Below are 16,819 nucleotides of genomic sequence, written 5' to 3'. Positions count from 1 at the left end.
ATCATGGAGATTGTGCTTTCGGCCAGAAGGCCAGCAACTAAATCTCTGTACCAGTGTCGTTGGAACAAGTTCACTAACTGGTGCCGAGAAAAGAATGTGGACCTGTTTCAATGTAATATTCCTACAATATTGTCTTTTCTGTTATACTTGGCTAATCTGGGGCTCCAGGTTGGCACGATAAAAGGATACTTAGCAGCGCTGTCCATCTTCAAGCGCTCATCAGAGGAGGAATCTTACTTTAAGATACCTTTTTAATAACTCAATTCTTAAAAGCTCTAAATAATGTATTTCCTCCAATACCATTTCAAGTTCCTGTATGGGATTTAAACTTGGTACCAAAGTTCCTCACATGCATTCCATTGAGCCTTTACATTCTTGTCCATTATGGCTCCTTTCTCTAATAACAATACTTCTTGTGGCAATGACATCAGCCCGAAGGGTAAGTGAGTTGCAGGCACTTTCTAGTGGTCCTCCTCACACTATCTTTTATAAAGATAAAGTAGTCCTTAGAGTAAAACCCTCTTTTTTGCCAAACCTTCTCACATTTTCACCTCTCACAAAAAATAACAGTGCCTACTTTCTACCTTCCTCCTCACACAAGTAAGGAAGAGGAACGGCTACACAAATTTGGTCCTAGAAGAGCTCTTAGCTTCTATATCTCAAGATTGGCAAAACTACATCAGTGTGACCAGCTTTTTGTGGGATACACTGGCCGTAAATTGGGACTAGCTGTAACTAAGCAAACATTGTCCAGATGGATAATTTTGGCTATAACTGAATGTTATAGATTGGCTGGGAAAGATCCTCCAGATGGGATGAGAGCTCATTCATCCAGGGGCATTTCAACTTCAACAGCACTTCAGAGAGGTGTCCAAGTGCAAGATATTTGTGCAGCAACCACATGGTCATCCATGCACACTTTTATAAAACATTATGCTCTAGATTCGACTTCTTCTCAAGGTCTATTTGCTAAGTCAGTACTTCATTCTGTACATGACTAAAATTTCTGTACTACCACATCCAATACAAAACTGCTTTGGGAGTCTATCTAAGATGAGGAATACGTGGGAGAACACAATCCATTCAAAGAACAAGTTACTTACCAACTGTAATGTTCTTTCGATTGGATGTTCCTCCCACGTATTCCTCATCGACCTGCCCAGCCTACCCCACAGTACAGTTTACGTGATTTAGACTCTAAATTCTTTTAAGGCTTGGGTCAAAAGAGGCACGCCATTAACTACAATCCATTGGTTATAATATACGAAAAAACAAAACTGAGGCCAATGGGCGCCCTTGAGGCATTGATACAGCAGATGACATCCGCACTCGACGGATACCGCCGAAGGACATCGACGTCACATCCTCGAGTGGAGCGCCCTCTGGTGGAGAGAGAGAAAACATTTCCAAAGCAGCAAAGCTGAAGGTAAGGATATATCTAAGATGAGGAATATGTGGGAGGAACATCCAATCGAAAGAACGTTACAGTTGGTAAGTAACTTGTTCTTCTGTACAGCGGGTCAGCTGTTTCTTTCATTTGGACCATCGGGGCCTGGGAAGGCTCTCTACATGTCCTCCATTTCAAGATGGATTTCAGCCTGCATCTTTCTGCCATCAACAGGCCGGCAGGCTGCTGCCCGGCATACCCCAGCCACACTCCAACAGAGCGGTGGCTGCAACTACTGCTTTTATCTCCGGAGTAGGGCTCAAGTGGTAGGTTATGCGGGGAGCTTGCCTCCGCCAATGTGTATTGTTATAATACTGCTTTGTAATCTATTGACAGCATGTGAATCTATGAAAGATTCAATAGATTCACATGTGACCCTTCCATCTACTCTGCATGGCTAGTATTTTGCCTCTTATTGCCACTCAAGTGCGTTTGCCAAAGTTTGAAGATGGCTGACAGGGGAGGATCTTAGGGAGGTGTTCCTATTGGCTGTAGGCAGTATGACCCAAAATGACTGTAATAGAGCACAAAAGTGACCGAACATTTTCAGTTTAAGTGTAAACTGCTCTGTTACCGAGAATTGCCTGGCGAAGGGGAATATTCACAGCATGTGAATCTATGAAAGATACCAATTATAAATCTTGTATCTAGTGGATATAGAAAGACCTGGGTATAGAAAGACCTGGCAAGGATATGGTCCCATCGGGTATGAGAGTCTTGGGAATCTGCATTTGCGCTACCCGGAAAGCAGCTAATGATATTACTTTCTCAACTCATTGTCAGAGCAGCAGTGCATGGAGGCTATGATTTCTACTCTGGATGCCCCAGGACTTGCAAGAACAAGTACTTGGGAAAGACCTCCTTCTGACACCACCCTTGTCCCTTCCCCAAACCCCCGGCAGCAGATCTCACACCACCAGGCATCTTTGTTTTGGCTCAAGTGGAGGGGCAAGCCATATGACTGTCACACACCACAGCTCTATTGTACTGGTAGTGAGACCTAAGTCTGCAACACATTTTCTTCACCTCTCTATTCTCCCCCCGGCTTGTTTACCATGAAGAGCAATTACTTGCTGTTTCTTAGCCATGCTCAACCAATCCCTGCACATGCTACTCCAGGCTTCCTCACACTGGGACACTGCTGTTTTTTTTTTTTGGTCTTTTTTTTTTAATATTTTTTTTTATCCGGTTTATTTGAGCTTTAGAAAGAATGGCAGTTGAAATCTAAAGTAGGTTGTGTAGCAGATCACCCCCAACAATTGAGCATTAACTGCTGCAAAGTTCTGCCAGCGTCTTATCCATATGTCTATAGTGAGGTGGTGAAGCTACACTGCGGTTTTGTTGAAGACTCTTTAAGCTAACGAATGCCAAATTTAAGAAGCCTGAAGAGGTTCCACATGGAGTCCAACATGTGACGAAGGTTCCTTGCGCTCCGGAAGTATTGCACAATTTAAACATGGTGCAGGTTCTAGAAGCCTCTACAGCCAGAATGCATTTTGCACCAGGACTTCCTTGTGGTAGTGATGCAGCAGACCTTGCACATTCTTAAAGATCACAATAGACTGACAGGTCTAGCTCCTTAGTTTACAATCTCGACCAGAGAGAAGTGTTCTTGCCTTACGGTGAAGGGTGACGAAACAAATCCCAGTGCTTTCTGTAAAAGGCTGCCTGTCACCTGGAGCTGGAAAAACAGTGCAGCCCTTAGGTTGCGGGCCATTTCAGCACAGCATGTTGGCTGCACTGGTCCTTTTGGCGTGCCCGACTTGGGCGCGGCCAGTAGGGCGCAGAGACCTAGCCGTGCTGTATGTTCCCTAAATACTCTGTCATCCTAAACACTAACACATCTAGTGGTTAGGATTACATTATGCTTAAGAAATACACAGCAACTTGTACAGAAATAAAAAGCTTTACTTGAACACATGTCCCGCTTGCCATGTATGATGCAACCCTGAGTTAAAGTACAGCTTCATTTACGGAGACCTGTGTATCCCTTAAGTATACTGTCATCCTAACGGCTAGATTTATCAGTGTTTGGGGTGACTGTATTTAGGGGCCAGACAGCGCTGTCATGTCCCTGCTGGCCACGGCCAACGGGCCGCCAAAAGGACCAGTGCCCAAATGACTGCCGAAAGAAGGCACACCGGCCTGTCACCATAAGCAACCTTCATATTTGGCGCAGTGCTACCAACCAAAGGCCAGCTGCCCACAGTGAAACTTTGATTTGACATTTAATGCAAACAAAATGCGTGTGCAGTAGATGTCAAAAGTTTCAAACCTCATCAGCAATTGCAAATGGTACTCCACCTTCATGATTGTTTGAAAAGGTGAGAAGCATATTCCTGTCTTAACCGGCAAAACTGTTCATCGGCGTGGTCAAAAGAGCTAGCAGAATCCGCAAGTTGTTCAATCTTTCCAAGGAAGATGTTGGTCAGTATGTTGTGAGGAAGCCTCTGAGCAAAAGAAAGCATAAAGAAACAAGCACTCTGGCCCCCGCCAGGTAGTGTGCAGTCTTTATGCAATAACCATCCAGAGTGGCTGTCCAGAAGTGTGAAGACTTTTAAATGCTGTGTACCTCGGGCGCTTTGTCCATAATGGGTGCTGACACGCCACCGTCGCATATTATAAATGAACCAAAGCCAGCCCAGTGAGAACTGCACGCTCCTGTGCTGCCCAATGTGAATTCCCTTTCAGTTTGTTCCCCCAATTAGCCATGGGAGGCCGGATTGCTTTGCTTCCTCAAACTTGCACGGCACATTGGGGATGTGTGATGGGGACCTCCAGGCCTTAATGTGCATAGCAGTTGCTCTTGCACCTTCCAGCACATTTAGGGCTCCCTGGGTGGTGTGAAGGAGATGCAGTGCTACGGTATAGTCTCACCCATCCCCTTTCCCCCTGCCATGCACATACCCCCCAGGAAGCTCTCTGGTTTCTGATGGTGCAGCTTGCGTACGATGGGCCATGGAAAACCAATATGTTCTGTAAGCAGTAAATCGGGGGGCGGGGTGTGTGTGTGTGTGTGTGTGTGTGTGTGTGTGTTTTGTGTGTGTTGTGTGTGATTTTCTTAATGTTTCTGCTGGGAATCGAGGGTAAAGCAAGCATAATCGTTTTTTCACTTGGCAACACTAATCTACGTTGGTGGTACCAGTCTGGAAGATTTGCTTGCTGTGTCATGGCATGTTTTAATGGCAAAGCCAACAGGAGTGTGTTTTCGTGATCATACTGACAACTATTGGCAGAGCCAGCCTGGACACATTTTATTATAGTATCATAACTGGCATTGTGGAAAGCCAATATGTGTATGTTCTTATACTTGCATATGGTGATGCGGCCGGCATGGACATGTATGGGCTCAGCAACCATGAAGTATTTATTTAAATAGGAAACTTTAAAATGATCAGAGATGGAAAATATGACCTGGAAACCTAATCCTCCTCGACCTCTCGGTGGCCTTTCACATCATTGACCAAAGCACCCTCACGGACACATTCCAATCTCTTGGCATCAGAGATGTAGCATGGACGTGAATATCCTCCTTCCTCATCAACAGATCATAAATCACTTGCGTGCCTGTGTTCTCCCCGCCCCCGCGCCCTGTCACCAACAGAGTACCTCAGGCTGCCTCCCTATCACCCCTGCTCTTTAACCTCTACGTGAGCCCCCTCCTTGCTCTCCGTTCACTTGGCCTGACTGGCCACATCCATGCAGATGACACCCAGATCATCTTCAAGATCCCAAAGGACACGTCCTACCTCCTCCCAATCCTCTCCTTATGCCTCACAGAAATTGGCCTCCTTCCCAACCCCAGACAAACTGAAATCATAATCTGTGGAAAGACTGCCCTCTCCCCACCAAACACCCAACCCACCCCCTGGCTGCCCTCTCTAGGACTATATAAAATCCACTCAACTATGCGATTTGGCCAGATGATTTGTGAGCCCTGATATACCTTGTTAGAAGAGCCCCTCCTACTCTGCCTCAGTCTAATCACATTTTTCTTTTTTTCTTTTAGCATTTGTTGAATGTCCTGAAAGTTCTGGATTTAAGCCACAACCAAATCAAGGACTGTGGCTCCTACTTATTGGTAAGTGTTCCTTAGGGTGCAGGTGAGTGCTGCATGGAAGCCTGTGTGTATACCTAGAAGCTTTGGCGCTGGGGGATCTGTGAGATTACTGGCAATTTGAAATACCGAATTTGAAAATGTCGATCTGTTTTTTCTTTCGTTTCCACTGTTATTTTGTGTATGAAGCTATTGCTTGGGGGCCAGCACTCTGAAGAGGAGGATGGGGTTTGTTACACATACTACTATTGCTAGCTACAGCAGCTCGCATGACAGTGATTGCTTAGATAACCCTGCCAGATAGCTTTGAATTGTTTGGGGATCTTCTCCATTCATGCCTGAATCTGCTTTCTAGCAATGTTTTGGTTGTTCTTGCCACTGGATTCCCATCTCATTTAGAAATATGAATAATCTGTCGACACTGGCCCAATGTAGTCTCCCTACCCCATCTGTCAATGCTGGTTGTATGATGTAGTCACAGGCACCTCTTTTCCCAACTGCTTCTTCAGTGCCGAGCGTGTTGCCAAGTGTATTTTCGTACACCCCCCCCCCTCACCCTCTCTTCAACCATTCCCTGTTTCTGCAGTGGGAGACACTTCTTATTTGACACACCTTAAAACTGACATTCATTGGAAGACCTTGATTTCACTGCAACACATTTTTGAATTTCACTGGAGGAAGTTCATGGAACACACCTGCACCGCCATAGCCCACAAGAGCCCACATTCAAGCCTATGTCTCTGCGGCATCCAACAACTCGGCCGGACTCTTTAAAATCTGCAGGGAGCTGGCCAATCCTGCTACAGTCTCTACCTCTCCTGTTGCCTCCCAGACCCTCTGCACGGCACTGGCCTCTCACTTCATCTCTAAAACACAGGCCATCCTGTCCACTCTCTCGTCCCCTCTCCCTCTCCTCCTGTAAACTCTGACCCTCCTTCAGCCACCCCCGCCCCTTATCACTTCTTTGTCCTTTCCTCATTGTTCCCCTGACAAGGTCTCTAAGCAAGTCCGGTCTATGAAAGTCTTGTCAAAACAGGTTCTTCCCTCTTCCTCCAACACCATCAAGGACCACATTGACACCCTTGCTCCTGCCCTGGCAGATTTCTGAAAACCACTACTTTGCCACTGGAGCCTTCCCCTCCCCTCATAAGACCCTCTTCTCAAAAATGCACAGCTGACCCTTTTTGCCCGGCTAACTATCGCCCAATCCCCATCACTCCTTTTCTGGGAATGCTTCTGGAAAAGCTGGCCATCTCACAGCTTAACCTTTACTCTGACACCATCGGCTGTCTCTGACCATCAGTCTGGCTTTACAGCGGCGAGAAGCATGGAAACTGCTCTGCTGAACATCTGTGAAGATCTGCTCTCCAACCTTGACTCGAACATCCCCTCTGTCCTCATCCTACTCGATCTCTCCTCTGCCTTTGACACGGTCAACCATACCATCCTGCTCAACTGTCTCTGTGACAACCTGGGTATCACTGATCAGACTCTGGCCTGGCTGACCTCTTTTCTCTCTGACCCTTCCAGGTCCAACTTGGGGCCTTCCTGTCATCTATCTCCCGTTCTACTTGTAGTGTTCCCCAGGGGGTCTAACCTCTCATCCTGGCTTTTCGACCAATACCTGGCAACTCTGGCCCACCACATTGCCATTTTCTGCTCCAATTTCCAGTGCTACGTGGATGACACTGAACTAATTTTCAGGCTTCCCTTGGCCACCTCTTCTCCTTCTCTCATCTCCGACTGCCTATCTGCCCTTCAAGATCTCTGCCTGAATGCCAGCAAGACAGAGATCCTCCTCATCGGCAAACCTTCACCCTCCTTTCCTGTGACACTTTAGCTGGCCTCTCTTAGCCCTTGTCCTACCCACACCTGTGAGGCTAAGAACCATGGGGTCATCTTTTACTCCATGCTGTCCTTCTCGGCCCACATCTGTCTCAAAAAAGTCAGACTTCCTACTGCACCTCCTCAGAGGTAGTCTACCTTTCCTCTCCTTCCCCAAGAAGCTCACTGTCTCTCGAGCCCTGGTTGTCTCTAGGTTGGACTATTGCAACAGCCTCTTACTAAATCTACCTGCTTCTGCTCTCTGCCCTGCGCAACTCATCCAGAACAGGACTGCAAGACTTGTCCTTGGCCTCAAGTACTGGGATCGTATCTCTCCAGCACTGAAATCTTTCCATTGGCTGCCAGTGTCTGCAACAAGGCTTTCAGGGGCCTGGGCCCAAAATACCTTCAGCTCTCTCTCTCCGTAAATACCTTTCCCTCTTCTGACGAAACCTTAGAAGCCACTGCAATTTCTCAGACACACAACCTCTGCGCTTTCCAACAATCCTCTTGGTACATTGCAATCCATGTTTTTGCCCGGATCACAAGCAGAATCTGAACTTCATCTATGATTCTGCAGTGACCGCCCCAATATGGGACTCTGCACTCTGATCTGCTCACTTGACATATTGGTAGCTTTCAATATGGTTCACCATAGTTTTTTGATTGATACTGTGCTCTACCCCTACCTTCAATTGAAAAAACGTGAATCATCTCCTTTTTAACTTGCAGGTCACAGTTGATTCTGGGTCCCTTCAATACCACACCAGGAAACATGTCCTGTGGGGTTCCTCAGGGTTCATCCATTTCCTCTCTACTCTTTCCCTTTAATCCAGGTGGGCTCCTGCTTTGAGACTATCAAAGCATCGACGAGAACGAGCCGGCTTCAACTCAATGAAGGGAACATTGAGATCCCCCTTCTTAGGCCTTGAGCGAGAGTCACCCATTTCTCGCAGCCCTTTCTCTTAGCTCCTCTCATTACACTACACATTCCACCTCCCTCATATCCACCTTTGTAATTTTGATAGCCCCAAACTTTCCTGAAACCCCCATACTGCTAATGGTAAAAATAAATGCTATACCCATTCTGTATTGCCTTCCTGCAGAAGACCGTGCTATCTACGTTGGCACCTTTGTCAATTCCCATGTTAATTATTGTAAATCCTTATATGCAGGTTTACTGTTGACGAATATCATATCCATGATACAGCACTTAAATTAACCATGGATTGAAAAAAATACGACTGCGTTACTGAGATGCCTTAATTGACTCTAGGTTAAAGACCAGATCCTCTTTAAGACCCTGTGGCTACTACACAAATGTCTCTCGGGCCAGGCCTCTGCTTACCTAAGCAACCCCATTTTCTGCCATCTACTGTTTAAAGCACTTCGGTCAGCTAATTTGGGACTTATCGTTGTACCCAAGTTTCACTGAATCAGCAGGGGTACACAATGCTTCTTTGTCTGGGAACTTGAGCTTAGAATTTTCTTCCCGTCTCAAAGTTGAAAACCTAATCATCTCTGGTTTTGCTCGCTCCTTAAATAAAATGTGGCTCTTCGAGTCAAACTTCCAGTTGTCTTGCGTGAAGAATGGCAAGAAGCGATTTAATTCACATTGTGTGCATACTAAACGATGCGCTCCATCCATCCATTACTAAATAAGATTACTGTTTGAACACAGGGCTATGTACTCTCACCATAGGTTCTCCATGTTGTTCGTATGGTGTATTCACTTGTGCCACTTTTCCAAAAATGTTAAGTGCATTGCGTGTTGTGGAGTGGTTTTTTTGGGCAGCCCCATTTCAACAATTTTTACTTCGTGGTCTTGCCCCTGTTCCCCAAGTTCCAATGCGGGGTGTACCCCTCTCATTCTTGCAGCCTCCCTTACCTATTCTCACCCTCCCCTTTCCCACCCCAGCTGTCTATTTCTAAGACCCTGAAACCCCTGCCTGCTCAAAATGCCGCAACTCCTTTTCCCTCTTTTCTTTCTGCCTTCCACGATTTACCCTTGCTTGGCTCAGTCAGTTCCTTGCTTGCGTGCTGCCACCCATGCTTCCAGGTACACTCTCCTATTGCACCAATCATGACATGAGATGGAAATGCACATTTCTTATTTGGGGAAAGTGTGATTTTTGGCAAAGCGCAGACTGTTAAGCTTGGAGGTTTGCTTTCTTCTCATTAAGATGTCAGAATTGGCTTCCCCTCTTAAAGTATTCCTTGTAATGCATTCTGCGATGGGGTGCCGTCAAGTATCATGTTAGGTAAAGAGAGGTGCTCTATCCAGTTTATATAGTTTATATTTTACCTTACCACTCTATAAAAAGAAGTTCCAAAAACACAATTTACGTTTCTCTCCCGTGGGTATGGCATTAAACATTCTATGTAGAGACAGCATGGACTATTCTCTACCTCCCCTTTTCGTGTTTTGCCTCTTACCTGGTGTCTATATGTTCCACCTTTCCTATATGCCACTGTGCCCCAGATTAAGACTCTCTTCTCCCCTTGCAGCCGCTGTCAGATTTGATCTATCTGAATCTCTCCTACAACTTCCTTCTGAAAGTGCCTCTCCTGAGCCTGGGCTCCAGGACACAGCTGGTCTCGCTCATCCTCCGGAGCAACGACTTGGACAGTATTAATGGTGGGTATCGAGGGAGTGCTGTATGTTTGGAGGGATGTGTGTGTGTGGCGCAGTAGACCGCTTTGTCCTCGTGAGCAGAATGCATAGGAACTTAATGTAGCTCTTGGGTTCAGTCCCCCTTTATCTTCCTCTCAAGAAAGGCACAGTATCCTGCCTTGTACCAAGTTCCTTGCCACCAGCAGTTTTCTCTCCTCTTCGGACTCCTTCGGCTTCTTCTGTTGACTCTCAAGACTGTAAGGGCAAATGTTCTACTATATCTGACAAGAGACCCTGCAGTGTTTGCTTTACCAACCCTGTTATTTATAGATGTGTCTGAATTTCAACCTCATCCAGTACGTGACTTTGTGATGTGCTCCTCTTTAGCCCTTCATTTCTAAATTGTGGAATTGTCATGCTGTGTCCAGTGGCTTCCCTATCGGGCACTCCTCCGTGGAAGTCCAATGCGAGTTTCCCAGCTTAACTTTCTTCCATTTCTTTGTGGAAGGAAACTGACCAAACCATATTTGGTCATGGCTTCTGCCTGCCGAGGCCAAGGACCGGAGAACTCACGATCAGATCTGCCAGGATACCCGAATGGTGCTTGACATTCTGAAGTGTGCACCACGGAAAGTCTGAGCTTGGTAACCACCGGATCAGTTTCATCCATGTACAGCACAGCTGTCCTGCACCATAGGTTTAAGATGTTGCTCTTCCACTGGCTCAGCACCTTTCCCTGTGGGCAAGCTGTCCTCCTGCTTGCCAGCTGCATCTTGTCGCCCCAGAAACTGTTGCTAAAGAAACAGATACCCACCCTGCCACTGATGAACCTTCACCCTTTGCACTTGCAAAGTTTGGCAGTTAGTGTTTGCCTATGGTGAACAGGCCTCTGCGATTGGGCCCTATCGCAGCTACCGCAGCATCAGTGGCATGTCCTGCTCAGCTGATCAGTGCATGGCCACTCCCTGCCATTCTTCACAGGAGGCTGAGCGTCATATTTGGAATAAGCAGTATGGGCTGGACTTAGTTCACAGTGGCCCCAGCTGGTAGGGTCATGGCACAAAGACTTTCCTCTATCAGGTGACTGTCCACACAAAGACTATCTCTTATTGCAGCATGTTTCCTATACCGTATGTAAACCAGAACATTGTCACCCTAAGAGTTGACCTTGACTGCTCAGCCACTTATACCCCTAGGGGACCCAGAGAAGGTTTTTGGGAAACCCTATAGTGGGTTAATCTACCTTCCCACTGAACATAGTCTGATACTTTAGGTGAAAGGGGAAAAATACGAACTTCCTGCCCTGATTGTTTTTACTCCTTTTTCCTAGGGGTGGAGCAGCTCGCGAACCTGCAGCACTTGGACTTGGCTTTTAATTTGCTGTTGGAGCACACTCAACTTACGCCCTTGTCGCAACTACACCAGCTACGAAAGGTGAGCTTTTTAGGAGGGTATCATTCTTCTACTGAGTGATGTGAAACCCATGTAGTATACACTCTCGCAATCGCCCCACTCATTGCCCTTGTTGGCCTCTTCTATGAGATGGTAAATAAAAAGGATATTGTAATATGAGCATGGATCCTGTTGAGATGTCGACAGGCTGGCTTGAGTCTGCACACCCGTCTCTCTGCCCCCCAAAACCTCCCTGAATGATTATTCATGACACGTACTACTCCTAATGGCTGAGGGTGAAACGTATTCTGTCCTGAAAGAACTCGGCTTCTAGTCCATTTAGTACGTCAATTATGTTCTATAGATTTTGGCCATTGAACAGTATTTGCTTCTTTTAAAGCCCTGCTAACTATCTCATGGTCCTGGGAAATCTTTGTAATGGGCGGATGTTGGACTGGTCTGTCATTCAGACTCTGAGCATCTCTATTCCCAGAAATGATCCTTGAATGCGCTTCCAAACTATAGAGCTCATGTTTAATGTGCTGAAATAAGTATTGCTTTTCCTTTGATTACATCTTGACAACACGTTTCAAACAGATTACAAGATGTGTATAAAGGTTTCGTGCACAGCACTTTCCCAATGTGTTATGTCTGGATGCACTGCACATTTTACCATCAACTGATGATACAGTTTCTTACTCGCGTTTTGCAATACTCGCATCTTGCTGTTGCGTGAGTAGCACTGCCAGGCCATCCTTTCCTTCCTGAAACCAGGATCCGCTCAGAAAAAGCCATCTTGCTTGAGGACACCACCCTTTATTCCCACACATCACCAGTGATTGACTGGCTCAAATTCATCATGGGGAAAGATTGGTTGGCAGTCCACATAGCAGTAAGTTATGCTGCCAGTTTGGCAAGCCCAATAGCTAACATAGCAGGACATGTTATATCCTGATTAAAAACATGCAAGCGTACGGGTGGGCTCAAATGTTGTCCTGCGTGAGATCAAGGGAATGGACTACTAATTAAGCTCATAGTTAAGGAGCCTGGCTGTACAAAGCCAATGAATAGCTGAAAAGACCACTACCCCAAGCCTTGTCCCACCCCAAGCCCTACCCAGTAAGCCCCTCCTTCTGGCATCCTTTTCTGCTAACAGATTATAACATTGGTGCTCTTTGAAACCTTCAGCATAAGACCAGCAGAAGACCACGGGCACCTCAGAACGCAGACTAAAGGAGGTGCTCACAGATGGGACCTTGCTTCAGGTAAGACGACTCTGGCTCAAGAGATCTTCCCTTCTCCTGGAGTATGAGTCTTTGGTGAGAGCTATGTTATGGCTCTTACTCCAAAAGCATCGCGCAGGGCAGACGCTGCACATTGTCTTACAAAAGATAGGGCAGGCAGACGCGGGGCGAGGGAGACACAGGGAGAGGCAGACATGGGACTAACTGTGGGAAGGATCTGGGGCTTAACTGGCTTCTCATCATAACCACCGATCATTCAACAGACTTTGTCCTCTTGTTTTCTATGGGGCCTTTTTCTCAACACTGAACATCCCTCAAGTGACACTGCAAGGTTTGCACCTGGACTGTGGCATTTTTCTAGCGCTCTCTACTGTCCCTAGAGTTCTACACTAAACTCATGTTTCTCATTTACTAGTTATTTATAGATTTGTTTCTTACAGTCCTGCATAGGATAAACATGGTTTCACTGTGGTGCTAAGATTTCCCTACTTGGTATGTAATGCCCTTCTGGGCATAGGAACTGCTTAACTTAAATATCATGTACTTTAGTAGCCCTCCTGGTTGCGTGGAAATTATGATCAGCTGTGCTCTACCCCTGTTCTATAATTGTATTGTGTGCATATGAATTATGTATATTACATGTATTTAGAGTGGAGCAGGAAGCCTGTAAGTTCTGCGTGGTACCCTTTTGGATCTTGACCATACTGGTAATTGCTGTGTGTAATAATGTCTAGTGGCCTACCCTTTAATGTCTGTAAGTCTATCTATTGCATCCTCCACCAGGTAGGGGCCTTACTTTTTTAGGGTGAAGGGTGGGTTAGGCCTTAACTGGAAATTTCTGGTTCTTTTATGTGCACTATGTTCTGCTCTGTTATGTTTAATTGGAGTACTTATTTTTCCTATCAGAAATATTGTGTGTGACCTTATAAAATGCTTAACCTTGATAAGTATATCGGTGTTGTTTTCTTTTGTGGTGTCTCTTGGGATTAATTTGACCTCCCTTCCATCCTTCCTCCTGACGTTAAGCCTCCCTGCTCTGCTACAGCTATCATTGGAGAGTCTGGGTTTTCCTTTTAAGTGCCACTGTTCTAACAATAAGTTAGATGATTACATGGCCCCCCACAATAGTTTAATATAGCTAAACATTCCCTAATGTTCAATTTTAGGACCTCTTGCTTCGTGGGGCTCTACCACCACCGCCTATGGTCCATACCTCAGCTAGCCAGTGTACACTGGGTTTTCCAGGACAAGCCTTTCCGAGCCTCAGTGCACACGTTTAGCAGAGCTTTGCCTTTGTCTGGACCCCTCCGCTCGTGTATTCTGGGAACCACTGCAGGGCTTCACACTGAATTCATAATTCTTTCATGTGGTTTCCGATTTCTCTTGGCATTAAAAGCTCCAATGAGCCGTAGGGAAGTAATTGGCCTCCGACAAAGACCAAATTATGTCTTGTCTTCCGATAGTGAACCGATTGCTGAAGTGTTTTGTGTCACCAGGCATCTAGGTATTCATGTTTGTTTAAGGTGGTCAATCTAGTTATTTTTCCTGTTGGCCTTCCTCCAGTTTTAATGTATGTTCTGCTTCCATGGCTGCATTGTGTGTAGCAGCAAATGTAATTCGACTGACTTAATCTATTGTGAAATTTAAAGGCCCTTTGGTGTTCTGTTCTGCTGGAGCGTGTCTACATTACAAAAAATAGAATGTGGGCAATGGTGAAAAGTGCTCCCCACGAAGTGCGCACTAATGCATCCACCAATTGTGCTACTTTAAATGGTGTGATCAATCCGTAGATGTCGTCACTTCTCCCCGAGGGGGAGCTCCTTCCCCTGAGGCCAGGGAGGTGAGGCTGCTACCCGATAGTCCCCCTGGCGGTGGTTTGATTCGGGAGGATCTCTTGGGGAGAGAGTCCCCCTCTTGGGACAAGGATGTTCATCTAGGCAGTACGCGGTATTGCAACTCTCACCCTACACTTTACACACCACCCTACCATGTAGACCCCAGCACCTTACCAAACATGTCCATGTACCGCTGCAAACCTGAAGATTCACGTCTACCAATAGTAGTCCCAGGTATTGCTGCAGTGCTTGGAAAGCTGACAAAACTAAAAGTACTCGGACAAGGTGGCTCAAGAGAGGCATAGCAATTACAACAGAGCCACTAACGAGTACTGACGTTACGCAAGGGCAGGGAAAGTCCTATAGTAAGGAAACGGAAGAAGGACTCAGCGTCTTCTACCGTGAAAGCAAGGGGTCCATGTCAGCTGCCCAGGAAGTTCAAACCGGGCAAGGGGAGCAAGAAGGCGAGATGTCGCTGAAGCAGCAGAGGAGCCAGCAGGAGACAGACTCCTACTGGAAGCGCCCAAATGAGTGGCAGTCCTCCACCTGTTATGCGGTGGACCTCTGTGTCCAAACATGTGGCGTGGGGCGCGAAAGGGTGAGACATCGTCCACACCGAAACAGCAGGGCTTGAGGAGCTGCTGGAGAAAGCAGCCGGTTGGTTCTGAAGAGAACCACAGAGGCTGGCAAGAAGAATCATGAACCCTGGAAGAGCCAGTTTTGAAAACCGGTAACTGTAAACGCTGGAGACCCCGCGGAGTGGAGAGCCAGGCATAGCATTAGGAGTAGAATACCTCATCCCAGTGGGAACAGAAATACCACTGTCCACCAGAGAAGAGTCTGGAGCTTGCATACAAACCTAGACAGAGGTGGTCTCCCTCGTGCTAGCGGTCAAGCAGAGCCACTGACTACCAGGGAAGGGTCAAGAACCTGAAACCTAACGCAAGTCATCTTCTTTGTGGCAGTATCTGGAAGGGAAGCAACCCAGGTCTGCCAAATCTACGTAATAAGGGGAAACCAGTATACACCATCTTCCCAGGGGCCGTACCTGTCAGGGGAGTGAACCAGGTCTGCTTGAATAAATCAGTAGAGAGTTGAACTGTGAAACAAAGTGTACAAGAAGCCAGGGGAAGGGAGACACCCCCACCCCCAATCCCAACCCCCCTTGGTTGTGAACTGAGAGAGCAAAGCCAAAGAAAGCCAGGAGAAGGGAGTCATTCTATTAGTTGAGTCTGCAAGGAGGATTAAACCAGTCATCCAGGGTAAAGCAGCCATTCCCCCTGGGATAATATAGTGACCCTTTTGACGCAGAGTGTTAGAGAATCTGCATTGTTTGTTTGTGAAGTACTAAAACCAGGGGAAGGCAGTCATTCCCCCTGCTACGGAACTCTGCCACCGAGTCCAGGAGCAGGGAGTTATTCTCCTGGACCAAGAACCTTGGTGCTACGTAAGTGTAAGGGACTGAGATTAGGGACCTTTTGACACAACAGGGGCCCCTTTAAGTTACTGAGACATCATGACAGACCCAATAGCACTTTAGGTGAGGCAGGGAAACGGCTCTTAGGGAAAGAAAGGTATTTTCTTTATTGGTATATAAAATAAGTCTATAGCAATCGCTATTCCACCTGTGTGTTGGTCTCCTGCTTCTGCACCCTTCCTATGGATATTTTGGATTTTGTTTTTTTTCTCCAAAGTGAAGCTAGTGACAATGTCTAATTATGTATTGTTAAGAGCTGCTTGTATCCAAAACCTAGGATCAAAAAAGCTGTAGAACATAAATGATAATGGCTACGACTCTCTTCACATGAACTGTGCTATAGTGTTGACTACTTAAATGCAAGGTGTTATTTGTCCAAAACAAGATCAGTATTGGCTTTTTCAAAACCACGAAAGTGATGGGGGGGTTGTGGTGGGATGCGGGGGGGTATGGTGACAGGGATTCCAGTTTACTGTTTTCCTCATCCTCCTTCAGCGTACCTCTTCGGCGCACCTCTTCAGCATACCAATGTAGACATCCTAGTCACTGACCTAATTAGGCACTTACTTTGACAAGTCTCTGCCCCGGGAGACCACTTTGGAGGTGGTGGACACTGCATAAATGACAATTTTCTTGCATGAATTTTTCAAACCGTTTTAAATCAGAGAAAATCAAGTACATAAATGCCAAGGGTTCTCTCTGACATATTGCCATGGCTGAAATATTAGGCTTGACTCTATGTACTTGGTGTGTCATACGCTACTCTAGCTCTCCCTCCTTCATCTTTCTCTTTCCTTTGCTCTCCCCGTCGCTTCCTTTGCTCTCCCAGTCGCTTCCTTTGCTCTCTTCCCTCGTGTCCGAGAATTGCCTTGTCATGCGCTTGCTTGCTAGAGCGACCCTGGCTGTTACTATCTGGTGCACAAGCACAC

At 46.4% G+C, this 16,819-nt stretch overlaps 1 protein-coding gene across 5 annotated transcripts in view; it reads left to right on the top strand.

Moving 5' to 3' along the window:
• Nucleotides 1–16,819, top strand: part of STK11IP (serine/threonine kinase 11 interacting protein) — a 771,273-nt gene that overhangs the window by 217,825 nt on the left and 536,629 nt on the right. For all 5 annotated transcript variants that reach the window (XM_069616954.1, XM_069616950.1, XM_069616952.1 and 2 more), the window contains exons 7-9: nucleotides 5,457–5,528; nucleotides 9,837–9,966; nucleotides 11,273–11,376. In XM_069616954.1, the coding sequence (XP_069473055.1) occupies nucleotides 5,457–5,528; nucleotides 9,837–9,966; nucleotides 11,273–11,376 (306 nt within the window). The remainder of the gene's footprint in view (nucleotides 1–5,456; nucleotides 5,529–9,836; nucleotides 9,967–11,272; nucleotides 11,377–16,819) is intronic.

This window comes from Ambystoma mexicanum, chromosome 9, assembly GCF_040938575.1.
Source record: "Ambystoma mexicanum isolate Mex_15411 chromosome 9, UKY_AmexF1_1, whole genome shotgun sequence".
Classification (NCBI taxonomy): Eukaryota; Metazoa; Chordata; class Amphibia; order Caudata; family Ambystomatidae; genus Ambystoma; species Ambystoma mexicanum.
Note: the sequence above shows the minus strand (reverse complement) of the source record. Positions and strands in the feature narration are given on the sequence as shown.